Source organism: Cavia porcellus, unplaced genomic scaffold (assembly GCF_034190915.1).
Source record: "Cavia porcellus strain 051 isolate PalLab524CR breed Dunkin Hartley unplaced genomic scaffold, mCavPor4.1 scaffold_21, whole genome shotgun sequence".
In the NCBI taxonomy this organism is placed as follows: domain Eukaryota; kingdom Metazoa; phylum Chordata; class Mammalia; order Rodentia; family Caviidae; genus Cavia; species Cavia porcellus.
The window spans coordinates 7,947,426-7,972,378 of NW_026947504.1; the positions used below are offsets into that span (position 1 = coordinate 7,947,426).

The 24,953-nt window shown below is 43.0% G+C and overlaps 3 protein-coding genes and 1 non-coding gene across 6 annotated transcripts; 3 read left to right on the top strand and 1 right to left on the bottom strand.

Annotated features, from left to right (window-relative positions):
* The first annotated feature begins 7 nt into the window (after positions 1-7).
* Ik (IK cytokine) lies at positions 8-15,485 on the top strand. Of its 2 annotated transcripts, XM_063232221.1 has the most exons (21): positions 8-164; positions 927-993; positions 3,670-3,762; positions 4,226-4,285; positions 5,446-5,613; positions 5,762-5,876; positions 6,290-6,360; positions 6,604-6,650; positions 7,038-7,097; positions 7,752-7,915; positions 9,089-9,197; positions 10,374-10,413; positions 10,556-10,775; positions 11,013-11,031; positions 11,525-11,603; positions 11,888-11,968; positions 12,194-12,251; positions 14,132-14,220; positions 14,913-15,021; positions 15,184-15,218; positions 15,304-15,485. In XM_063232221.1, the coding sequence occupies exons 1-21, from the start codon at positions 149-151 to the stop codon at positions 15,329-15,331; spliced, it is 1,728 nt and encodes a 575-aa protein (XP_063088291.1). In that variant the 5' UTR covers positions 8-148; the 3' UTR covers positions 15,332-15,485. The 2 variants fall into 2 exon arrangements, with proteins under 2 accessions (XP_063088291.1, XP_003477243.1); XM_003477195.5 differs by lacking the exon at positions 7,038-7,097 and having other exon boundaries at positions 9-164.
* Positions 15,486-17,069: 1,584 nt separating this feature from the next.
* On the top strand, positions 17,070-17,173 carry LOC111753776 (U6 spliceosomal RNA). The gene has a single exon (XR_002788561.1). It is a non-coding gene; the product is annotated as a U6 spliceosomal RNA (small nuclear RNA).
* Positions 17,174-17,280: 107 nt separating this feature from the next.
* Positions 17,281-23,135, top strand: Wdr55 (WD repeat domain 55). Of its 2 annotated transcripts, XM_003477196.5 has the most exons (7): positions 17,281-17,579; positions 20,292-20,392; positions 20,476-20,563; positions 20,650-20,829; positions 20,917-21,016; positions 21,103-21,272; positions 21,395-23,135. In XM_003477196.5, exons 1-7 carry the CDS (start codon positions 17,389-17,391, stop codon positions 21,705-21,707), a joined length of 1,143 nt encoding a protein of 380 aa, XP_003477244.1. In that variant the 5' UTR covers positions 17,281-17,388; the 3' UTR covers positions 21,708-23,135. The 2 variants fall into 2 exon arrangements, with proteins under 2 accessions (XP_003477244.1, XP_005007012.1); XM_005006955.4 differs by lacking the exons at positions 20,292-20,392; positions 20,476-20,563.
* Positions 22,062-24,814, bottom strand: Dnd1 (DND microRNA-mediated repression inhibitor 1). Its single transcript, XM_023560510.2, has 4 exons — positions 24,563-24,814; positions 24,314-24,431; positions 23,528-23,989; positions 22,062-22,953 (listed from the first exon to the last, which is right to left on the bottom strand). The coding sequence occupies exons 1-4, from the start codon at positions 24,584-24,586 to the stop codon at positions 22,496-22,498; spliced, it is 1,062 nt and encodes a 353-aa protein (XP_023416278.2). The 5' UTR covers positions 24,587-24,814; the 3' UTR covers positions 22,062-22,495.
* Positions 24,815-24,953: the final 139 nt, after the last annotated feature.

Below are 24,953 nucleotides of genomic sequence, written 5' to 3' on the forward strand. Positions count from 1 at the left end.
GGCTGGGACCCAAGCGAGAGGGAGGAAGCGGAGGCTCGGAACGCAAAGCACTGTGGTTGGTTTTCGAGGTGCACTGTGGGAAAAAAGCGTCGCCGTCGTTTTCTTGTTAGAGATTTGGTACTTGCTGGTGTTGAGAGACTGAGACAAAATGCCGGAGCGAGATAGTAAGTGTTGGCTAATTTGTTCTTTTTTCTCTGCGGGATTAGGGACATCTGGCGTGTTATTTTGACCGCCAAACTTAACCGGTGTCCTGTAACGCTCGCAGCCGGGCGAAGCCTTCTGGCCCTCACAGGCCAGACTGCTGTAGACTCCCCGAGCCTCGTCCCCGTCCCACAGGACTACGACCGTCTTTATCGCCACCTTTACTTAACTAATGTGTTGCTCCGGTTCATTTATTACTTTATCTTGTTTTGAGACGTGGGTCTTCCACTGTTGCCCAAGTTGGCCTAGAATTCGCCCTCCGCCTCTTCACTCTTTTGAGTAGTTGATATTACAGGCGTGCACACTGCCAGCTCTTTCATATAGCATTTTTAGATGTCATCTTCAACAACCTTTGCTAACCTTCCAGCTCAGTTTGAAGAAACCATTCTGTGCCGTCCTAGCTTCTTACATTTTCCCACTTAAGCAATTAATACGTTTTATTTTTTGTTTCGTTCTGTTTTTACTATTTGAGACAGGATCTCCTGTGTTTAAAACTGATCGTGAACTCTTTATGTAGCCCAGACTGACTTCTAACTCAGCGATCTTCCTGCCTCACCCTCCCAAGTGCAGGGTTTGTGGGTGTGCCAGGTGTGGCATTATAACCGTGTATTGTCACTGCAGCTTATTTTGGCTTTCTTTTGTACTGTTTGCTGCTGTAATCCTCAGTTTTTCCAGAGGACCAGACACTAAGATTAATAACATGAACGGTGATTTTGTTTTCTTAGGTGAGCCGTTCTCCAATCCTTTGGCTCCAGATGGCCACGATGTGGATGATCCTCACTCCTTCCATCAGTAAGTATTTGTTTTAGGATTATGAAAGTGAGAAGAACAATGAATAGGAGTGGTGGTGATGCTAGTAGTGAAAGAATTCTGAATATCTTGTTAACAAGGAGGGTCAAGAGATTGTATTGCAAGCAGGCAGTCGTGAGTTTGATCCCTGGTACCAATAAAAACGAAAAAGACAAAAAAAAAAAAAAAAAAAAGAGAGAGAGAGAGAGATTGTATTGCTTGACCTATTCTGTGAACCTTAAGTGGTTTAAGGCCTCCCACATACAAATATTAGAGGAGAAATTCTAACAAAGAAAGTGCTTGTTCTTTAATCTGTTTACAGCGTATTATATGGAAATTAGCTTTTCTTGAACAAAATTAAAATATTTGAAAAAAGAGTAAGGTCTTTGTTAATCTTCCCAATTCCAGTTTGTTTCTTAGCAGTAAGCACAGTTCCTTTTTTTAAATGTATATCTTTTTCTCCTAGTCTTAAAACAGTTATGTGCACACATAGTTATCTGAGGAAAATATAGCTTTTAAATCTTTGCAAGTAAAAATATTTAAATGATGTTATACAATATATACCATTTTTTAAACCCCACTGAATGTCTTGGAGATTTTTTTCATGACAATGACAAAGACTTGCTTCTTTTTTTTTTTTTTTTTTTTGGTCTTCTTGAGACAGCGTCTCATTATGCAGTTTAGGCTGGCCTGGAGCTCACTTTGTAGTCCAGGCTGGTCTTGAACTTGCAATGATTCTCCTGTCTCAGCTTCTGATGCTGGGATTACAGGTGTACACCACCAGTCCCAGAAAAGACTCCCTTCTTGACCACACATGTCAGGTTCCAAGAATGAACCTATCTATCTATCTATCTATCTATTTATATTTTTTGGTACTGGGAATCAAACTCATGACTGCACGCTTGCACGGCACAGGTACTTACGCTGCTGAGCTATATTTCCACCCCTCAAGAACATATTTTTGACTAGGCTTTGTCCTTGACTTGCTAAGCCCAGTTAGAGCAGTATTAACTCTTCTCAGTACATACATAGTTGTGTTTCTCTCTCCCTTTTTTTTTTATTTAAAGAAAAGGAAACAAAAAAATACATGGAGATAAAAAAGGGTAGAAATAATACAAAATTACAGAAAAACAAACGGTAAGAAATTGCTGGTTGATAAGTTACATATTGTCATCTTAGAAATAGCTGTTCAGGGGGCTGGGGATTTAGCTCAGCGGCATAAGCACCTGCCTTGCAAGCAGGCGGTCGTGAGTTCGATCCCCGGTACCCATAAAAAGAGAAAAAGAAAAAAAAAAATTGAAAAAAAGAAATAGCTGTTCAGGTTACAAAATTATTTAGAATGACATTCAAAAAGTGACACTACAAACAGTTCTGCTCAATGATCGAACAAAAACTCAGTAATATGGTTATCAGTCCTACATACTTGTTTTACATCTCAAAGAGAGTAAGATTAAACATATCAAAACGGAACAAAACAGTTAAAAAAACAATTTAAAGAAATACAGATTTCAAAGCAAGTCCACTGGAGATCTTCACTGTCTATCTAACTGTCTCTAGTTTCTTACAAATAGTTGTCCCCATCTTCACCCACTTTATATACTTATTGCATATTATAGAACTAATCAAATCATTACAGGATGATGAATGCTTTTTAGGTCTTCAAGATCCAACATTAGGGAAGACAATAATAACTACCATCGCATTTCTCATTCTCTTCGTGGTAGCCGTCCCCATCTCTACATATGCTGAAATTGAACTCAAGAGACCAGACCAATGTCATTCTAATCAGCGAACAATAGTATTGCTAGAATTTATATCATAATGCTACAAAATTAGCATTGGGTTTCTTAGCGTCTCTTCTTCAGAGTATCTGTTCATTACATCTTGCATTATATAATGTGTTTCTCTTTTGTAATTTTCCATAAATCTTTACTTATTTATGTTGTATTGGAGTTAAATTCAATCTCTTTTATTGAAATAATGTTGACTCCTATGACAGTCATTTTCAATAAAGTCTTTCTTAGCTGTCAAAGATGGGAGAAGGGTACAGAGAGCTTGGGGAACAGAAAACAGGGAATTGTTGATAAATTAACAGGGTTCTTCCTTTAAGACTAGGGTCAGTAGGCCAAGGAAGAGCCCTATTATGAAGGACTTGAAGAAGTCTGATTTTATCAAGGAGTAAGTCGTTGTACTAATTAAAAATTTCCTTGTACCATCAGTGCTATCTACCCCACACTTGGGAAATACCATCAGTTTGTGGTTTTGTTTGGTTTTGTTTAGGTACCAAGAATCAAACTCACAACTTCACACTTGCCAGGCTGGTTCTTACAACACTGAGCTGAACCCCAGCCCATCAGTTTGTTTATTAAATCTCCAGTTAAGGGGCATTTAGGTTCTTACTACTTTTTATTATTTTCAAAAAGGCTACAACTAAATCTCTTTTACAAGTCTTATATATGTGATAGTAATTGGCTGACCTAAATGTAGATTAAAGGAGTTCCTGATTCACATAATATATACACTTAAATTTTAAGAAATACTGCCAAGTTTTCTTCCAAATTAGTTTTACTGATTTACTTTGTATTTCTCTGGTTTCAATTATAAATCTATGGTTTTTACATGTTCTTGTTTCATTTCCTGTTGGGTACTAATTTTTAAAATCTTTGTCTTTTCTTCTAGATCCAAACTTACAAATGAAGACTTTAGAAAACTTCTCATGACTCCAAGGGCTGCACCTACTTCTGCACCACCTTCTAAGTCACGTCATCATGAGTAAGTTGGCCCAGTCTGTTTTCTCTTTTGTTCCTGTCTGTCCCTTTTTACTGAACCAGAGTATCTTAGAATTTGAAAGTCCTTTTTTTCAATCCTGTGTTTTTGATTTCCTCCCTGTGAAGACTGATGTTCCAATTAGATAATTCATGTTCTTATTGTTTCCTGTTGTGCGTTCCACGCTTAGAGTTGCTGCTGGTGCTAATGAACAGAGTTTTGGGCCTGTTACAACCCCATGTGGAATGAATACTTAAGGCTATTTAATTTAATAGTCCCTTAATGTATATTTATGGTTTTAGAATTTGAGAACTGATCACTTAAAAATACTGATGTTTATTTCTGCCAGATTGAAACTTGCTTTGGTCAGTATTATATACCTTTGTTTTTTTAATTCTTGTGGCTGCTTCTTGGAGTTTTCAAGGTTGGGGCAAAGTTGTACTGTCAGTGATTTTCTTGTCTCTTATAGGATGCCAAGAGAGTACAATGAGGATGAAGACCCAGCTGCACGAAGGAGGAAAAAGAAAAGGTGGAACAAGAGTGAAGGGGTGTTGGGTTTTAAGACAGATAGTGTTAGAGGAAGGGAGTAGAAGCTGAGATTTTCATTTGTTATCTTGACATTTTCTGCTTCCTTAATGAAGAAGGTGCTACTTAAATTGGCAGTGTGTGACTTGGGAATCAGACTGAATGTATTTTATCATCTCTACCAATTTTTAGCAGGATAACCTTGTGTATTTTGTTTAACCTCTAACCTATGGATAAAATGTAGATAACAAACCAGATATGGTAGTGTACACCTGTAATCTCAGCACCTCGGGAGGCAAAAAAACTGGGAATGTAGCTTAGTGTGAAGGCCTGGGGTATAATCTCTAGTACCAGAAAAAAAAAAAAAAAGATAATAGTAACTTATCAAGATCTTAGTGTGTGTAGATGCTTATAACCAGTGCCTGGCATATGGTGTCCCCCACTCAATCCAGGCTGTTATCATCATCATTACCATTTTTATATAATATTAAACTTTTTGGAAAAAAATTCTGTAACTTTTGTTTCTCTTTTCTTGTCTTCTGAGGGTGGAACAGCAAGGAATGTTATGTTTAGTTAAAATTTCAAAAGTAGTAAAAATTCAGAGATGCTGGATGCTAGTAATCCCAGCATTTGGGAAAGTAAAGCAAGATGAGCATGAGTTCAAGGCCGTTCTGAGTCTATAGTAAGTTCAAGGCCAGTGTGGATGACATGGTAAGACCCTGTATCTAAAAAAGTACTTATATAGAGGAATTTTTTTTTATTGTATATGCACAAGTCCCTCATGGCTACAGAAAATCAGTAGAGTTAGGTGGCATTAAAGAGTTCTGCTGGGGCTCAGTGGCTCAGCGCCTGCCTAGGAAGTATGTGGTCCTGAGTGTGATTCCCAGTACTAAAAAAAAAAAGGAAAGAAAAGAAAGAGGGGGACTGACAAGTTCTCTAGTGGCAGCTGCAGTATCCTAAGATGCCACTGAAAAAATATCTGTGAGCTGAAAGAAATTGTAGTTTTATATGAGGGTTATCAAGGAAGTAGCCAGCAATTGGATTAAGACATACGTAGCCTTCACCATAGAGAGATGGATAAAAGATACAGAGAAATAGGCAGAAATAATTCTTTTGACCATTAGTAAGTGATGAGTCTTACATACTTGCTTTCTCTGGTGACAGTTACTATGCCAAACTACGCCAACAAGAAATTGAGAGAGAGAGAGAACTAGCGGAGAAATACCGGGACCGTGCCAAGGAACGGAGAGATGGTGTGAACAAAGATTATGAGGAAACTGAGCTTATTAGCACCACAGCTAATTACAGGGCTGTGGGCCCTACTGCTGAAGCGTGAGTACTGAGGAAGCCAGGGCATAGTTTCATACAATCACAGTACAAACTCTCCTACATGTTCTGCTTTGGAATTCACACTATGCTATTTAAAGAGGCACTTGCTACTCACAAAAAACTGTTCTATATGACTTTTATCATTATACAGGGATAAATCAGCTGCAGAAAAGAGAAGACAGTTGATTCAAGAGTCCAAATTCTTGGGTGGTGACATGGAACACACCCATTTGGTGAAAGGCTTGGATTTTGCTCTGCTTCAGAAGGTGAGGTGGGAGTAATTAACTAGAGTACTGAATGCTCTTGTCTGGACTTTGGTGAAGTGAAGAGGGACTTACCTCCTAGTACTGACCATCTTTCTGGAAGAAGAGCTAAATGTGGCCCTTCTGCAAGACTTGTTAATGTTCCTCCTTCAATATCAACATAAATTTTATCTACAGTCATCCAGGATTAAGTCCTTTAAACCTTGCCTCTTTCCCGTGCCTTTGCATGACTCTTATATTTGTTATAGCAGTTATTACACTTTGTTGAAATTGTTTGTGTCTCCTGCTATAAACTCTACTATAGTAAGAACAGTATGTCACAGTGTGATTTTTTTCCTGGCATGGTATGGTATAGTGGATGTTTGGTAAATGTACATAAAGTATGAATGTCTAAGCTCTACTGTCTTTCTTGTTAGGTACGAGCTGAGATTGCTAGCAAAGAGAAGGAGGAAGAAGAACTGATGGAGAAGCCCCAGAAGGAAACCAAGTAAGTAAATAAGGTAATAACCTTCATTCATGAATGCTTTTGTTTGCAAACCTTATCAGGTGGCACATGCTGTAACCATCTTTGCCACACAAACACAGATATGGGCATCTTTTACAAAATTTTTGAACAAATTCAGTTCATGAACTGAGGTATCAGGGAATACTTAAAAGTTTGGAAAAGCTGGGGCCTAAAATAAGGAACAAAGTTATTAAAAAATAATAATTATGATGTTTTTGTTTTCAGGAAAGATGAGGATCCTGAAAACAAAATTGAATTTAAAACACGTCTGGGTATGTACCTTCTGTACTAGTTAGTAACTATGTATTCTAGGTGACACAGTCTGCTGCATCAGAGTATGATTTTTCTTCCTCATAGCTTTTCTTCTTTTTGTTCCCCAAACAAGCTAATTCCCATCAGCTGTAGTAGAAAGGATGTAACTCAGTAGTAGAGCACTTACCAGCATGTGCAGAGCTCTAGGTTTGATCCCCAGTACTCAGGGGAAAAAAGCACCCAACATAGATTTAATTATTCCACAGTCTTTTGAGTTAGATTGAAAGCTTTTTTAGTTTGAAACATGTATTAAAGAAGGTACCATTTTTAGTGGTTGAAAGCTCAGAGTAAGCGAGGTGTGGTGGCTCATGCCTGTTTGTCCTGTTTGTTTTTTTTAACCGCCGAAGGATTTGGGAGGCTGAGGCAGGAGGATCACCATGAATTCGAGGCCAGTCTGGGCTACATAAGTAAGTTCAAGGCAAGCCTGCACTGCATAGTGACACCCTGTCTCAAAAAAACCAAAAAAAACCCATAAACCAATAGCTGAAGTATACTAAGAATACTTTTTTTAATCCCTATTTGTCTTTTATGTCATATTTTATTTATATATTAAACTTTTTATATAAGGGAGACTGCGTGATGTTCAAGCTTGTGTGTCTGATTTACTTCAGCAGCCCAGGCTTTGGAATTGGACACATGGATCCTATTGTTTGCTCTTATTTGATAATTCTGTAACTTTAGGTACATCACTTCATTCTCAGCTTTAGTATTCTTAGTAGCAAAAAGGATAATAATGTCCTCTCATGGAGCTATTGTGAAGATTGAATGAAATAAATTAAGCATAGTATTTGACATGGTGCCTAGGGCAAGGTGAGTACCTAGTAAATGGCCATTGCTTTTGCTTGTTTGTTGTTTGGTTTTTGTTTATTTCTGAGACAGGGTCTTACTGTGTAGTTCAGACTGGTATTGAACTGACTTGTGTAGTCCAGGTGGCCTCGAACTTGTGGCGATCCTGTCTTAGTCTCTCAGGTTCTAAGATTGCAGGTGTGTGCCACCATGCCTGGCTACTGTTACTATAAAAGGTTCTCATTGACTAATAACTACTCTTCTTCTTTGTGTAGGCCGCAATGTTTACCGTATGCTTTTTAAGAGCAAAGCGTATGAGCGCAATGAGCTGTTCCTGCCGGGTCGAATGGCCTATGTGGTAGACCTGGATGATGAGTATGCAGACACAGACATCCCCACTACTCTTATCCGAAGCAAGGCTGACTGTCCTACTATGGAGGTGAGTAAGAGAGTTCTGAGAGCCTGTTGCATAATAGTCCTCAAACTTCGGAATCAGTGTTGCCTTATCTGTCATATCACTGTGTCCTGTTTGTTTTTTTTAACCGCCAAAGTTTCAGCTGAATCCATCACTGTTTTTCATTTCCACCAACAACATTGCAGTCTAAATCATAGTCTGTTGGTGGAAATATTCAGAGGCTCCTAATTGTTTTTACCACTCCTGCCTCCACTCTGGTTTCTATTCGTTGAATCATTTCTTTTTATTGAAATATAATTCACCTTCAATAGTTCATTTTTGAAAAGTATGCAGTTTGATAATTTTTAGCATATTCATCAAGTTTGGGAGTCCCTGTTGATGATAAGTTTTAGAATTTGCCTTTATCCCCAAAGAAACCCTATACTAAGTCAGGTGTGGTGGCATACGTATTAGTCCCAGCACTCTAGGAGGCTTAGGAAGGAAGATTGTAAGTTCAAGTTGAGCCTGGGCAATTTAGGGACCTGTCTCAAAATAAATTAAAAAGAGGCTGTTTAACACAAAGATTCTGGATTCAATTTTCATTCCTGCAAGAAATTGTGTACTGTCTAGCTGTCTGCTATTCCTAGTTTCTCCATCTCACCCTCATGTGGTTTTTACATGTTTACACTTGGTCAGGTGATGTTTTTCCCCCTCCTTGCCTAGATCATCTTTTGGGGGAGGTGGGGGAAGTGGTTAGATGGACTTGCTTCACAGGCTGGCTGTGAGGTGACCTTCCTGCCTCAGCCTCCCAAGTGCCAGGATTATAGGTGTGCACCACCTGTATTCCCAGGTACTTCTTATTTTTATAATGCAAAATTTTTGTGTTATCACAGCTTAGAAGCTTTGGGTGTTTTGTTATTCCTAGGAGAAAGAGCAAATTCTTCACCATGGGCCTTTGAGCCTATGCAACATCTGGTCTTTCTAGCCCCATTTCATCATGCCTCCCTGTTGTTTGTTCTCCTGTCATCCTGGGTTTTTCGAATGTTCTGGGTTCACTTATTAACTCAGGGCCTTGATGCATGCTGTTTTCTCTGTCTTCCCTGTTCCCTGTCTTCACCTGGTTAACTGTAACATCCTTTAATTTATTACATGAGTAGATTAATAAATGAAGATGTTCCTGTTCAGTGTGATAATGTTCTTGTTTTTTGGGATTTTTAGGCTCAGACTACACTGACTACAAATGACATTGTCATCAGCAAGCTCACTCAGATTCTTTCCTACCTGAGACAGGGTACCCGTAACAAGAAACTCAAAAAGAAGGATAAAGGTATCTGGAATGTTAGGGAAACCTTACCTCCAGGGGGATGGCATTTGAAGGTGGAGCCAAGGTCTGGAGTTTTCTGTCTGTAGTTCATTGAAAACCTTGCAGGCAGTAGAGAACAATGGGTGCTAGTGCAGAGGACATAAGCAAGATGAGTATACCCAGGGTCTGTCTGCTTGACCCACCCAGAATGCAATGGTCAGGAGGAGGGAGAATATTGTTCTATATTCCTACATTTTTTTAAAATAAATGTGACTTCATTATTTTGTTAATAGTGTCCCATTATATATAAATACAGAGATTTTTAAAAAAAAATTTCTATATCAAACATATTTCAAAAAAAGTAAAAAATAAAAGAAACAAATATATCTTTTGTAACCTCAAAACCTGTTTTGGTTATAACCATGTACATATAGCTGCTACCACACATGCTAAAAGCATACTTGACAAAGTACAAAAATAAGAAATGGTTAGAAAAAGGGGCTGGGGATTTAGCTCAGTGGCATAAGCACCTGCCTTGCGAGCAGGCGGTCGTGAGTTCGATCTCTGGTACCGAAAAAAAGAAAAGAAAAAAAAAAAATAAGAAATGGTTAGAAAAAAAGTTATTCTTGGAGTTAAAATCATGACTAAAATATTCCTTTTTAATCACAAAGTTGTATCACAGCTAAAAATATACAAAGTAATACATACTGTTGTACAGCTACTTTATTTACTATGAAAAATGGGTAGTGACATTTCATAGGTAAAGGCTAAGTTCTGGGACATGAAAGCTTTTAGGTAATCCAAAAAACACCTGAGATGTCTTTTTATTTTGAGAAAAAAAAAAGTATTCTTAAATAGAGCCTTAAAATATAAATGATATATGTAATAAGCATTATACCTTAAGTATTGTGATAACATGAAAGTAGATGTTCTGACTTTAATGGTGATCAGTATATATTCCTACATTTCAAACAGAAGCGGTTAAAAAGGTATTAAGAAACCAGGCGTGGAGGCACATGCCTATAATCCCAGCACTTGGGAGGCTGAGGCAAGAGAATTGCTGAGAGTTTGAGGCCAGCCTGAACTGCATAGTGAAACCCTGTCTCCTAAGGGAAAAAAAAAAGGACATCAAGAACTGCAGTGGGTTATATGTGGAATTAACTTCAAAGTGTGTTCCTGACTGCTTTCTTTATTTCACAGGGAAACTAGAAGAGAAGAAACCACCTGAAGCTGACATGAAGTACGTGTCCTAGCCTGGGCACCTGGTCTGAGGGGGGGTTCTGTGCTTGTTAGAGGCCTTGTTGGTTCGGGAATCTATGAGTGGCTAGGGTGAGTAGATGTGTACGTGACTCTGGCACCTAGTGATCTCTACCTTTACCTAGCATTTTTGAAGACATTGGGGATTATGTTCCCTCCACAACCAAGACACCTCGGGACAAGGAGCGAGAGAGATACCGGGAACGGGAGCGTGATCGGGAGAGAGACAGAGACCGGGACCGAGAACGGGAACGAGAACGGGATCGGGAGCGGGAGCAGGACCGAGAGAGAGAGGAGGAAAAGAAGAGGCATAGCTACTTTGAGAAGCCCAAAGTGGATGATGAGGTGAGATGTTGGCCCTTGGCACCAGGCAGTGGAGCTACTTCTCTTTGCCAGGCCAGGTCTGGGACCCTCCTGATACATAGGTGTCTTGTGGCTTCCTACAAGCAACTGGCCAACTAACTGGGAGTTGGAATCATTCTGGTCACAGGGAAGGTGGGGTAAGGAATTGATTCAGACGGGATAGGGCTGAGTGGGAATAGCCTATGATGACATTTACCTCAATTTTTGTTTTCTTTGCAGCCCATGGACGTTGACAAAGGTGAGTTGTAACTAGAGCATCTCACATTGACTCTGACAGTCCTGCTTTCCTCTGGGCTCAGAGTCTGAACTGTATACAAAACTGGCAAAGGTAGGATTGGGGAACTCCTGGGTGTGGGCTCCACAGTAACCACATTTTACCTAATGGAATAGAGTGAATGTGGAGTTTATCCACTTGCTGGGCAGTGGTGGGGTATATGGGCTGTTAGATAAATAATTTTTCAAGCAGTGCGCTTTTGAGGAAGTGCGACAGGGATTGAGATAGGGTTAGAGTCTATTTTCTGGTTCCCATTACCCTTTTTAATCAGAATAGCTGATTATTATCTGGAATTTGGTTAAAATTTTGTTACATTAAAGGGGTCCTTTTGCCTTAAAAAGGTTTTAATGGAGCTACAAATTGAAAATACGTTGTGATGAGGAGATTCAGAATATTAGTTTTAAAAAAAAAGAGAGACTATTAGTTCAAACCTAACCAGACTTTTCTGTCCACTCAGGACCTGGATCTGCCAAGGAGTTGATCAAGTCCATCAATGAAAAGTTTGCTGGGTCTGCTGGCTGGGAAGGCACTGAATCATATCCTTTATTTAAATAAGCTCCTGGGTTGTAGAGAGGTTTTTTTCTTTTTATTCTAGCTCTCACTTTTCTATACCCTTCTATCCTACCTACACTTTTTCTTTCTTGCTGGATTTGAAAGGGATAAAAATCATACTTTGCCTCTTCCTCAGAGGATTCATTCAAGCTCACAATTTGCTCTTGAAGCTTTTCATGCTGAGCCCTGTTGCCCATGTATTCCCTGCCTGAAGCTCCTGCATGAAAGAGATCAAATTCTACCTAGTATTTTCTTTAACATAGCATATGCTGAAGAAGCCGGAAGACAAAAAGCAGCTGGGCGATTTCTTTGGCATGTCCAATAGTTATGCAGAGTGCTATCCAGCCACGTACGTAGGGTCCTGTTAGGGGTTCGGATGACTGGGGAGCATGTTGATGAGGTGAGAACTTGACTCATAGGGACCCAAGGGTATTTCTTACTTGGATGAATCCTTCTATTAGGTTCTGAATGGAGGTCTATGGAGTGGTCATGACTAATGTTTGGATTTGTATATGAAGCATAGTGGTCTGAGTTTACACCATCTTTTCAATTGTTCTTTTTTTTTTTTTTTTAGGATGGATGATATGGCTGTGGATAGTGATGAGGAAGTGGATTATAGCAAAATGGACCAGGTATGAGATTAGGAGGATGCTTTGAGTCTTTGGGCAGTTACTCTAGGGTACCTCTTTCTCCCTCCAAATTCATCTCAGTTCTTAGGCTCTACTCCTGCTATTAACAATAAAACTAGTAGCTTTGGGCCTGGGGAATTAGTTCAGCGGCATAAGCACCTGCCTTGCAAGCAGGTGGTCGTGAGTTCAATCCGCGGTGCTGATTAAAAAAAACAAAAAACTAGTAGGGTGCTGATTAAAAAAAACAAAAAACTAGTAGCTAAAGCTACTAGTCATATTTTAGGTCATATTTTAGAGTCTGCACAAGATCAAATAAGATAGAGCCAAAATGTATTTTTTTTATTTCCTACAAAAAATGCATATCACAGTTTCTCATCTGCAGCAGTAAGTAAGCATTAATACATAGATGCAAAGGTTAGAAAGAACTGCAGTCTTTAGAAAATGTCTGGATTTCGAGCCACAATTGACATTTTCCTCTGTCTTAAATATAATTTTCAGGGGTTGGGGATTTAGCTCAGCGGCTTAAGCACCTGCCTTGCAAGCTGGCAGTCGTGAGTTCGATCCCTGGTACCGATAAAAAGGAAAAAGACAAAAAAAAAAAAAAAAAAAAAAAAGTATATATATAGTTTTCAAATACTATTTTTAAAAATTTTGCTTAAAACAAGAGCAAAATGCCAGTCCTGGTTGGATGAATTCTGGATATTTTCTTTTCTTTTTTTTTTTTTTTAGTTTTTTTTTTTTCTTTTCTTTGTCTTTTTCTTTTTAATCAGTACTAGGGATTGAACTCACGATCACATACTTGCAAGGCAGGCACTTATGCAGCTAAGCTAAATCTCCAGCTCCAAATTCTGGATATTTTCTAAGAGAACAATTCCTCCTACACTTTCTACTAAGGAAGAAAGAAGAAAGGGAGAATTGAAGAAAAAATGAAATAGAGATTCTGTGAGTGGGAAGGGAGAATAAAAATTGGAGTAGAGATAGGACGGGAAAGGGAGGAAAAATAAAAAGAATTAAGAGGGCCGAGGCTATAGCATAGTGCCTGCCTGGCAACCATGAGGTCATGAGTTTGATCCCTGGTACCAAATAAATAAATAAATAAATGTACACATGTACAAACTTCCCATAATAAATGTACTCATGTACTGTAAACATGAACTAAGAAAGATAGTAACAAATCACTATTAACAGCTTTAAGAAATTTTGTGAAGAAATTTTATCTACTTTTCTCTTTTTCACAGTATACTACAATGTAAGAGCATGCTATAAGTTTGAGCTTTGTTTAATCTTGCCTTTGCTATTAATTAGTTTGGTAATTTTCTTTTTCCCCCAATACTGGGATTGAACCAAGGTTTATCAACATGCTATGCAAACACTCTACCATTGACTTACCTCCTTAGATTTTTAAAAAAGTGTATTTTGGGGGGCTAGAGATATAGCTCAGCAGTGTAGCTCCTGTCTTGCAAATGTGAGGTCCTGAGTTTGATTTTCAGTACCCCATCACCCCAATTGAATTTTTTTTAATAGTCTCAATGCCCAGAGCGGCCTCAAACTCGGCAATCCTCTTTGCTTTAGCCTCCTGAATAGCTGAGATTGTAAGTATATGTCACCATGCTGGGCTCCTTGCTAAATTCTTTTACTGTTTATAACTGCCTTGGTTTTCCTCATCAGGAAAATAGAAATACATTTTTTCTTCACAGGTTTTTGTGAGAATGTGTTTTTAGTGTTTAGGATAATGTATGGTACTTAAAAGTAAATGTATAGGAAATATTATTTATTAGGATAGGAATTTTTAATGGTTTAACCTGAGTTTGTAGAAGAATCTGGCTAAGTTTCCTTTTCTACTGACGTCTATTTCCCCATCTACTTATTTTGTCCTGCCACAGGGTAACAAAAAGGGCCCCTTAGGCCGCTGGGATTTCGATACACAGGAGGAGTACAGCGAATACATGAACAACAAGGAGGCTTTGCCGAAGTGAGTTGGTACTAAATATGGGCAGGAATGAGGAGGAGTTTCGCACCTGGGTAGACTAGCCCACACCAGGTTAGAGGACATAGTCCTGAAGTCTCTGATAGGTACATTGCTTGCAGAACCCTCTGGGGAAAAACCTTGTTACTGCTGTGTTATCAAGAACCTATCCAAGAGTCCTGATAGTTAATTCAGGAATCCAGCCAAGAATCCCAATTGTCTGTCTCTAGAATGCTGTGAGAAAAATAAAGAGGCAAGTATTCCTTCAATGGCTGAAAGTCAGTCTCTGGATCCAACCTCCTCCACTCCCAAAGCAGCCACTATTTATTCAGTGTATACAGTGATAGTTGGGGCTAACAAAGAATTATAATTCATCCAAAGACCCCATCTCCAGAGGGTATAGATAATCTTATGTTTAGAAGTATCTTGACCCCGAGTATAATCCTGTGATGACTTTTAAGAAGGCATAGGTGATCTTATACTTAGAAATATCTTGTCCTTGAGTATAAGTCTGAGATGACTTAAGGTATAGATGATCTTAATCTTAGAAGAGTCAATGGGAAATCTCAGATGGGTGGTACTGATAATCCCAGTTCTTCCTTTTATCCCATAGAGAAATATGTAAAATTAGCCATTGTGAATTTGTGGTCCCCAACACTGTGTGACTCTTAATACCTTCTTCTAATGGTCCTTTTAAGGGCTGCATTCCAGTATGGCATCAAGATGTCTGAAGGACGAAAAACCAGACGCTTCAAGGAAACTAATGACAAGGCAGAACTTGATCGCCAGTGGAAGAAGATTAGTGCAGTAAGTGGGACACACTCTCAGGTGGGAGGGTTTCAGCTGGGAGGGGACACTGGCCCACAGATTGAGGAACATTCACAGGGTTGGAGGGCCATGGAAGTGAGAGAGAAGCATTGGGCCTTAGGTGAGCTTAGACTATAGACTATTCTTTTTTTTTTTTTGCAGATCATTGAGAAGAGGAAGAAGATGGAAGCTGATGGGTGAGCAGCATTATTCTTCTTCGGGACTCATTGGAATTGCTTATTGCATTGATCATATGCTGACCTATTTCTCCTTCCATTGCAGGGTTGAAGTGAAAAGACCAAAATACTAATCTCTACTGGAGAGTCTCCACATGGATATTGTTTCTACTACTTTCTTCCTGTAATTCCTACTAATGTTACAATGTGGAGTTTTTTGTGTGTTTGTGAATGTATATAAAATTTTATTGTATTATCATTTGGTTCCATTAAAATTGGTTAACCTGCTGTCTTCTCTGTTGAGTGTACTCCTTCCTCAAGGGTCCCTTAGAGCACTAGGTGGCCAGTTCTGCTGTTATATGAACACTTTGATGGGGTTGTAATTCGTTTGTCTCACTGCTGGGAGGCTCTGTACCACCAGTGGTATATGCATACCACTCACTGGTAATACATATATCACTGTCCCATTGGGAGCATGTAACAGTTGTATTCGGTGGTACAGATCACCTGTTGAGACAGTTATGTACATACCCCAGTATTTCAAACTGGTGGGAACACATTAAATCACATACAGAGCTGGGTAGTCTTTCTACTCGAACTTGTGGAGATCCTCCTACTTCAGTCTCCCAAGTGCTGGAATCACAAGGATGCGCACTGTATCTGTCTTGGTGCACACATAATCCGAGCAATCTGGGAGGCTGAGGCAGGAGTGATTAAAAGTTTGAGCCCAGCCCATGTAATTTAGTAATTTATGAAGACCTTGTCTCAAAAAAACAAAAAGTGCTGGAGCTGTATCTCAGTGTGAAGGCTCTGGGCTCAATTAAATCTCAGGTTGAAAAAAAAAAATCACAGTTATTTCGTCTTTATTGAACTGTGATTCTAAATCCATGGACAGTACCCAGTTCCAATTAGGAAAAAGGTCATAGAGACGTGGATCATGGATACCTGAAGGCTCAGTAAGAATAAGCCCAGGGGGTTGGCTTCCAAGTTTAAAATTCAGTTTCTGCAGGTACTATTATGTCTCACTGAAGCAAACCGAAATGCTACATGTTGAATGGGTGACAAAAACTCAGGATCACATACTGTAATGACTTCCAGGCACTTAGCAAGTGTGACAGACTGCCTCTCTGAAGTCCCTAAGCCTTGGTTCCCCTCTCAAGTAGCATCAACATCAAATGTCTTAGCCAGCACTCTGGAAGCTGAGGTTGGATTCCAACTTTAAACTCAGCCTGGGCAATTTAGAGCTTGTCTCAACCAAAACAACAAAAAAGGCTTAGAAGGCAGTACTACAGAGATGTAAGGAAGTTCCCTTTGGTCACACAAGGGTATACCTGCCCTTTATCCCCACCGTGCAGCGTCCCATCACTGAGACTTGACAGCAGGGATGTCCAGAACATCTGCTGTCCTGCCCTTTTCCCCTTCCAGCTTGGTAGCCTTAAGCCCAGGTCATTTTGACTACCAAGAGTCCCGAAACCAAACTGCAGGGAAATTGCAGAGCACTTCTCATTTAACCATAAAAACCTTGTGCATAGTCAGCTTGAACAAGTGTGCAGGATGCCTTGTCATCTTTGGGTAACTGTGGCTTTAGCTGCGGCTTGAGCATCCTGGCTGCAGCTTGCCATGGTTTGAATTTACCATGCATCCCTCTTCTTTTTCCTTTTTTTAAAAATTGGTACCAGGGATCGAACTCACGACTGCCTGCTTGCAAGGCAGGCGCTTATGCCGCTGAGCTAAATCCCCAGCCCCAAGGGAGCACCTATTAGGATGGGGGAGGGGGAGGGGATAAAACAACGTAATTCCCAATTACATGAACGAATATATGTAAAAAAGCAAATTAAAAAGGAAGGAAAGAGGAAAAAACGAAAGAAAAGTGTTCGCTTCGGCAGAACATATACTAAAACTGGAACGATACAGAGAAGATTAGTATGGCCCTGCGCTAGGATGACACGCAAATTCGTGAAGCGTTCCATATTTAAAAAAAAAAAAAAAAAAAAGATAAAAACAAAGTCTGATTAGGGTGGAAGGGCCCTCGGAACCCTGACGCCCGCCTTCCCACCTGTGACGTCATTCGGCGCACTTCCGTCCCCGCCCCAACACGGAAGCAGTGTCCGGGCCGCAGCCGCAGCCACAGCCTTACGGTTGGTTTCAGTGCTGGTGCTGGGCGGGATCTCCGTTCGGAATCCTTCTGAGCATGGACAGCACGTGTGAAGAGAGGCCTGCGAACGATGGGAGCGACGAGGAGGATTCTGACTCCACTGAAGCCCCGGCCCGGATCCGGGACACCCCGGAAGACATTGTGCTGGAAGCCCCGGCTAGCGGGTTGGCTTTCCACCCAACCCGCGACCTGCTGGCGGCGGGGGACGTGGACGGGGACGTGTTCGTGTGAGTGAGGGCGTAGTGGAGGCGGTCGTCTCTTTTTGAAGCTCCCCAGGGATGGAACTGGGACAAGGATGGAAAGAATGTTGCCAGGAGACAAATTTCGCAAGACTTGGATTCGATTCTTGAACAAGTTAATCCACAGTGGTGTCAGTAGAACTGAAAGAGGCGGGCCTGGCCTGGTAGTTCACCCCCATAAACCCAGCACTCTTAAAGGCTGAGGCTGGAGGATTGCCGCGATTTAGAGACCAGTCTGGGCTTCCTAGTGAGTTCAAGATCAGTGTGACCTACAGATAGAGACTCTTTCTCTAAAGAACAAAACAGCCCCAAACCAACAACAAACTGTGACTGAGTCCAGGGATTGTATCAGGAAAAAAAAAAAAAGAAAAGAAAAGATGCCTGAGTCCCGAAGTTCCCACTTGTAGTAAGAGCCATACGGTTCAACAGCAACCCTTGCTTTTGCCTTTTTAGTGGATCTTTTTTAAAAAAAAAGCCACATACCTAGCTTGGCTAGGTGGTGCTTAAACCTCTAATCATAGCACTTGGCCTCTCAGAAGGCAGAGGGAGGACACTTGCCGGAAAAACTCCGAGGCCAGCTTGCACTAAAAACAACGTGCAATCACATCACTCCCTTGGTTAAAATCCTTTCGTAATCTGTTTTTAGGATTTAAAACAAACTCCATTTGGCTTTTAAGTTCTTGACCACCTAGCTCTTACCTGCGCTCCCTTTTGCTTAGTGGGCTCATTTTTAATCTATAGGTATGTAATTTGTTGTCATTTTGAAACAGGATCTCCATACATAGTTCAGGCTAGACTTGAACTCTCAGGAATCCTCCTGCCTCAGCCACCTAGTATTGCATCATCATGCTTAGCTCTTTTTTCAAAGTTTTTGGCTTTGCCCCACAGTAAAAATATCATTTACATTATGCATAATGATAATTTCTGGTTTATTTTATTCAGTTGTTATTGCATGTACACAACATGATGATTGACATTTACTGTGGATTATATTGGAATTTGAAAAACACTGGAGTGGGGCTGGGGATTTAGCTCAGCGGCATAAGCACCTGCCTTGCGAGCAGGTGGTCGTGAGTTCGATCCCTGGTACCGATAAAAATGAAAAAGACAAAAAAAAAAAAAAAAAAAAAAAGCCAACACTGGAGTGTAATCCGTAGTCTTGTTTGTTCTCCATTTTGTCTCCTGCTTCTAGTTCAAGAATAGGTACTCAATGCATGCTTAAACGTGAGGTACAGGGTGGAGGCATTGGAAAGCCCCTCAAGGTTTATAAGCAGGAGAATTATGCTATGAAATTTACATAATTAAATGTCAGCCCTTAGTGTTAATGACTTTTGGCAGGTTAACTTGTGTGCTTTCATCTGTAAAAATGGGAATAACATGTGCCTTGCAGAGGACACTATTCAGTTTATTCCCTGAGCGGCTCAACACATGTAGGTTTTTTACTGCTACCCATGTTTTCAGTGCCTGATAGTTGGGAGTTTCATGCCCTACACCACCACTTTTCTTTCCACTCCCCAAAATTTCATTTACTCAGTTTATCATGAAGTTCTCCATCTTATAAATGGTCAGGAGAACAATCTTTGGAAACACCCCACCCCCACCCCAGTTCTTCACCCTCACTGAAGGCCTTCTGGTGATCCTCTGACTCCTCCTTTCATGATCATTCTCAAGCAGTTCCTTTTCTCCTAAAAAAGCCAGACTTTATTCTAGAAGAGACATTGATGCCTGCCTCCAGTGTGCTCCCTGTTCTCTGCCAGTTGAGATAATTTTTCATGGCCCAACTGACATGTTGTCATCTTAATTTTCAGGGCCTTTTGTTTGGTTTTTGTTATGCAGATCAACCCATGGCCTCACATTCTCAGCACATACTATGCCTCGGAGCTACATTCCCAGTCCACGGGGTCTCATCTCCCTTCTCAAGTATTCAGTTTGTAACTATCAAGCCATTTCTTCATGCTAGACACAAGGACAAAGAAGACAATGAGCACACCCAGTTGTGTCCACATGGAACTTACTGGCAATTAAGTATTTGTGTATTTGGCCCAGTTAGGTCTGCTGTGTGTCAAGCACTGAGGATTCCCTGGATAGGTACGGGTTTCAAAGCTTAGTTTACAGGCTGGTGCCTCTCTGTTCTACCTCCATTTTGGTCCCATCTCTGTCAGCTTTTTTTTCTTTTCTTTTTTTTGGTACCAGGGATCGAACTCAGGACCGCCAGCTTGCAAGGCAGGTGCTTATGCTGCTGAGCTAAATCCCCAGCCCCTACACCCAGCATTTTGATAATGGTCATAATGTGCTGTAATTAACTGTGGCAAATACTAGCTCCTAGGCACTTGGGAGTGCACATCCTGATTTTCAGTTTTCCAACTTCTGGGTCTTCCGTTATTGCTTAAACAAGTATTTCTGGGCCCTCATAGACGTCTGGACCCAGTCTTTTCCTAGTCTGGTGCTTTCAAGGATGATGAAGGTGGGGGTAGAGTGAGGTCACAAAAAGTCCTGTGCAAATGTACCTGAAATATGCATTGAAACAAGACCAACCTTTTGAAGCTTATTGAAAATGGGTACAGGATGGTAAGCTCTGCTCTTGGATGTATATAAGCAAGAACTCCTAGGTAGGTGCAAAGTTGGTCTACCTAGTTGTTCTCCACGTCACACATCACAAGGTGTGGTCTGGGATCATTTACCTTTCTTCCCTTCTCCCAGATTTTCCTATTCTTGCCAAGAGGGAGAAACTAAGGAACTCTGGTCCTCAGGTCACCACCTCAAGGCTTGCCGAGCTGTAGTCTTTTCTGAAGATGGGCAGAGTAAGTACTGGAAAAAGCAGCCAGCAGTGTGGTGAGGGGAAGGATGCAGTAAGCAGCACTGAGCTGGGCACCTTTTCCCACAGAACTTGTTACTGTTTCCAAGGATAAAGCCATTCATATCCTAGATGTGGAGCAGGGCCGATTAGAAAGACGGATTTCTAAGGCTCATGGGTAAGGGCTGTCAATTTTTGTGTGAAGGACTAAGAGGTCCCTACTAGGATAGGGATGCTCTAATTAAGTTCCCCACATCTCTCCAGTGCCCCCATCAACAGTCTGCTGCTGGTAGATGAGAATGTTCTGGCCACTGGGGATGACTCAGGTGGTGTACGGCTCTGGGACCAGCGTAAGGAGGGCCCCCTAATGGATATGCGACAGCATGAGGAATACATTGCTGACATGGCTCTCGACCCAGCCAAAAAGCTGCTGCTGACGGCCAGGTACAACCTCAAAGCTGCCTCATCTTTTCCCTCGTTAGTTTTCCTCAAAAAAACTGTCACCTAAGCCTGCTGCATTGCTCTCTACAGTGGTGACGGCTGCCTTGGTGTCTTCAACATAAAAAGACGCCGGTTTGAGCTACTCTCAGAGCCTCAGTCTGGGGACCTGACCTCTGTCACCCTTATGAAAGTATAGCTGGGTATGATGGGATTGGGTGTATATGCTAGGGGTGTGGGTCTGAGGTGCCTGCACAAATGCGGTTTTTTTCTCTGCAGTGTGGGAAGAAGGTGGCCTGTGGTTCTAGTGAAGGTACTATCTACCTTTTTAACTGGAATGGTTTTGGGGCCACAAGTGACCGATTTGCCCTGAGAGCCGAGTCTATTGACTGCATGGTTCCAGTCACTGAGAGTTTGCTGTGTACTGGGTCCACTGATGGAATCATCAGGTAAGGGAAACTGCAACAGCTTCCGAGCCGATTAATGTGTTTGTGGGTGGAGGGTCAGAAAGACAAGGAAGCTGGGTAGCTCCCACTAGCAAGTACCCCAACACTGTTCTTTTCCTGCTCAGGGCTGTGAACATCCTGCCTAACCGAGTAGTGGGCAGTGTAGGCCAGCATGCTGGGGAGCCCGTGGAGGAGCTGGCCCTTTCTCACTGTGGCCGCTTCCTGGCCAGTAGTGGCCATGACCAACACCTCAAGTTTTGGGACATGGCCCAGCTGCGAACTGTGGTGGTGGATGACTACCGTCGACGCAAGAAAAAAGGAGGGCCACTGCGTGCCCTGAGCAACAAAGCCTGGAGCACTGATGACTTCTTTGCAGGACTGAGGGAAGAAGAAGATACCAAGGGCCCAGAAGAAGAGAGTGAGGATGACAGTGACTGAGAGGATGAGGAGAATCTATTGGGGTCAGAAATTTCATTGAGCATAAGCTTCTTGTTCTTAAGATGAATTCCTAGGGCTGGGGATTTAGGTCAGTGGTGTAAGTGCCTGGCAAGCATGAGGTCATCCCTGGTACCAAGGGAAAAAAAAAAAAAGACTTCTTAAAGAGAACACCAAACTTTTTGGTGCTTGTGCATATAAAGCACACAGCCCTGAGACCATGACTATATTAACACTTGTGCAGGGGATCAAAACTCAAGAGTACTGAATAGGTGAAGAGTTTATGCCCTGCAGCAGCTGCTTGATCTAACAATGTACGACAAACCCTCAGTGTGTTAAGACAGCACAGACATCATGTATACTAACTAGGAGTTTAATATAAATACAACCAGCATAGAAAAGCTCAAAACCATATTACAAACAAAGTCAGAATGACAACTGGTGGGGTAGAAGGGCAGACATTGACTTTTTGGTTCAGCCAGTCCCCCAAATAAAAACAAAGATTCATGCTATCTTGGGGGTGAGGGAGAGCAGGGATATGGTGTTCTGTGTTACACAGGGAATGGCCCTGGGTTCAGGGCAGGAGGGCAAAATGCCTCACAATTTAAGCCAAATCTGAGCAGTCCTCAGGTGTTCTTTGAGCCCTGCCCCAGTGGTGCTGCTGTCTCAAGACCTGGGGAGGGGGCCCCTCCCCTTCTAGGGATCAACTTAGTTTCTGCCCAGGCCTGCTGGGCTGAGGGCAGACACAGGCCCTGCCTGCAGTTCAGGCTGCCTGAGGGGAGAGTAAGGGGTCACTGCTTAACCACGGCACCTGCCTCAGCTCCAGAACACCATAAGAGACTGGCTCCGGACTCACTCAGTGCCTCCAGCAGCCGTGCTGACACAGCATCCTTGGCCATCTCATGCCCATCTTGCCCTTCTGTTGCTAGCACAACCCAGATGAGGCCACTGAAAGGCACTGGATGCCCAGGGATCACTACCTGGTACCAGAAGCGATGCCAGCCAGCAGGTCCTATGCCCAAACACTTGGTAAGGAATACTGGGCTACCCAGCTTCATTCGTTGGCACAGTAGCTGCAGGGCAGCCCGAGCACCTTGGTACCCTAGCCTGCCCCTGCCTAGGACCAATTGGCTGCCTTCTGGCTGTAGGCACTGAAGTGAGGGACCCATCAGCTGCTGGCGGAGCCGTTGCTTTAGGTCTGGCTTGAGCCACTCCACAGCCACCTGTTCTCCACAGAGCCTGGATTGACCTGCAGAAAACAAGACACAAAGTGTCTTGAATGAGACGCCTGAGTGAGCCAAGGAGGACAGACTTGGGTTTAAGTCATGGCCTCACCATTTCACAGTATTTGGCCTAAGGGCCTAAGTTAACAACAGCCTTGGCCTTATTTGTAAGAGAGGTGTTAATAAAACTGCCTTTTGTTTCCTTGAAGGAGTACTGTTTTGCTGCAGGTTTTATCTACCTAATAACCATCACAATAACCAGCCTTCCCAGTCAATGCTAGCTGTGGATCAGGAAATATGTTAAGTGCCATATGTCCATTGTTACTTAATTCTCACAAGTCTGAAGAGGCAGCTCTAGAGGAGAACCTTTCAGTTGGACTCCCTTGGGCAGCAAGTCAATTCTTTTTCACTGGAATGTTGAGAATGAATCCATGAGATAATGCCCAGGGAGTGCTAAGTTTTAGGTAAAGAGTTACCTGTAACACAACTACAAGTTAAAAAACAAATTTCCTTGGCCCTAACATTTTAAGACTAACCAAGGCTAGACGCCAAGCAGGAGCGCGCCTCCCGCCCCCTCTCGTTTCCCCCCACCCCCTTTACCTTCTACTAGGGCTTTTTTGGCCATGGCGGCAGCGCGGTGCGAGCTGAATTTAAGCAGCGCTATCTGCGCGGGCGCCTGGCCGGGACTGGGCAGCAGCTGCGCTTCCTGCAGGCCAGGCCCTAGTGGCTGCAGTGCCAGCAGCAGCATGTTGTGGGTCACGGCCAGCGGCAGCCCGTCCACGCTCAGCTCGCACTTTTCGGTGCTGCGGCAGACAAGCAGCGGGCAGGATGGCCGCAGAGGGTGGTTGTGCAGCGTCGCGATGGCTGCCTGGGCGCCGCGCCGCGAGCTGTAGCGGGCGTAGGCGAAGCCGCGGTTCAGGCCGCTGAAGGTCATCATCAGGCGGAATTCGTAGAGGCGGCCCACGCGCTGGAAGAGTGGGATCAGCTGGTGCTCGTACACGTCCTGGGGGAGCCGTCCTATGAACACCTCGGAGCCAGGCGGCGGCGGGCTGCCCACCCAGCCTGGAGAAGGGGGTGCGGAAGGCACTGTCAGCGTCGGAGGGCACAATGTGAGCGACCGTCCACCAAAGGGGTACACCGGGGCCGCAGGGGAAGAGGTGACCGAGCTACTACCAACAAGGCTGGCGCTGAGCAGGTGCACCTTGGGGCTGACTCCCGCTTTCCGACCCGCGCAGAGGATGAGGGTGCAGAACCCAAGCAAACTTCCCAGTGTGCTAGAGGTGCACGCCTAGCTCCTCCCGAAGGGTGCCGTCGGGCTCCTCCGGAGGGTGCCGGCCGGCCGGCGCATTTGGGCCCACGGGGGCGGGGGGGCGGGGGAAGTCGTACCTGGGGGTGGCCCGCCATACTTCCTCTGCCCGTTCACCTGCACCAGGCGGACGCCCGTCTCCCTGACCCAAGCCTCCAGGGCCGCCTTGTTCTCTGGATTCACCCTCTCACACCATTGCTGAGGGAAAAGGCAAAATGGAATTGCGCACTGCCGCCCCCGCCCCCAGTAGATTCAGAGTTCCTGTGGTCACAGCCTAAGCAGCAGGCCGAACTCCAAACTCCTCCGCAGAACTCCTCGGCGGTACTCACCTCACATTCACGTTTGGACTGCATGGCTGTGCAGCAGCGTCACCCGCACCCTCTTTATAAGTTCCTCCTCCTCCCCACTAGCTGTAGGCCTCTGGAAACTTCTCTACCCTCTGCCCCCACGCGCTCATTGGCTCTGAGCGAGGTCCCGCCTCTCGGGGGTGGAGCTGCACGTGCGCCCCCAGGCCCTCGACCTCATGTGGAAAATTAGACACTGTGGTGCAAGACAGTAGCAGGCAGTTACCAGCTGAGGAGTGGCTCAAATGGGAAGGGTGATCACCTGAGGCAAGAATCTAGAGGGAGCCCTTCACCTGGAGTCTTTTTCCCTTTCCCACCCACAAAGTGATCTGAATGGGTAGCTCAAGAGGCTGGAGGGGAAGGCGGAGTGAGGCAT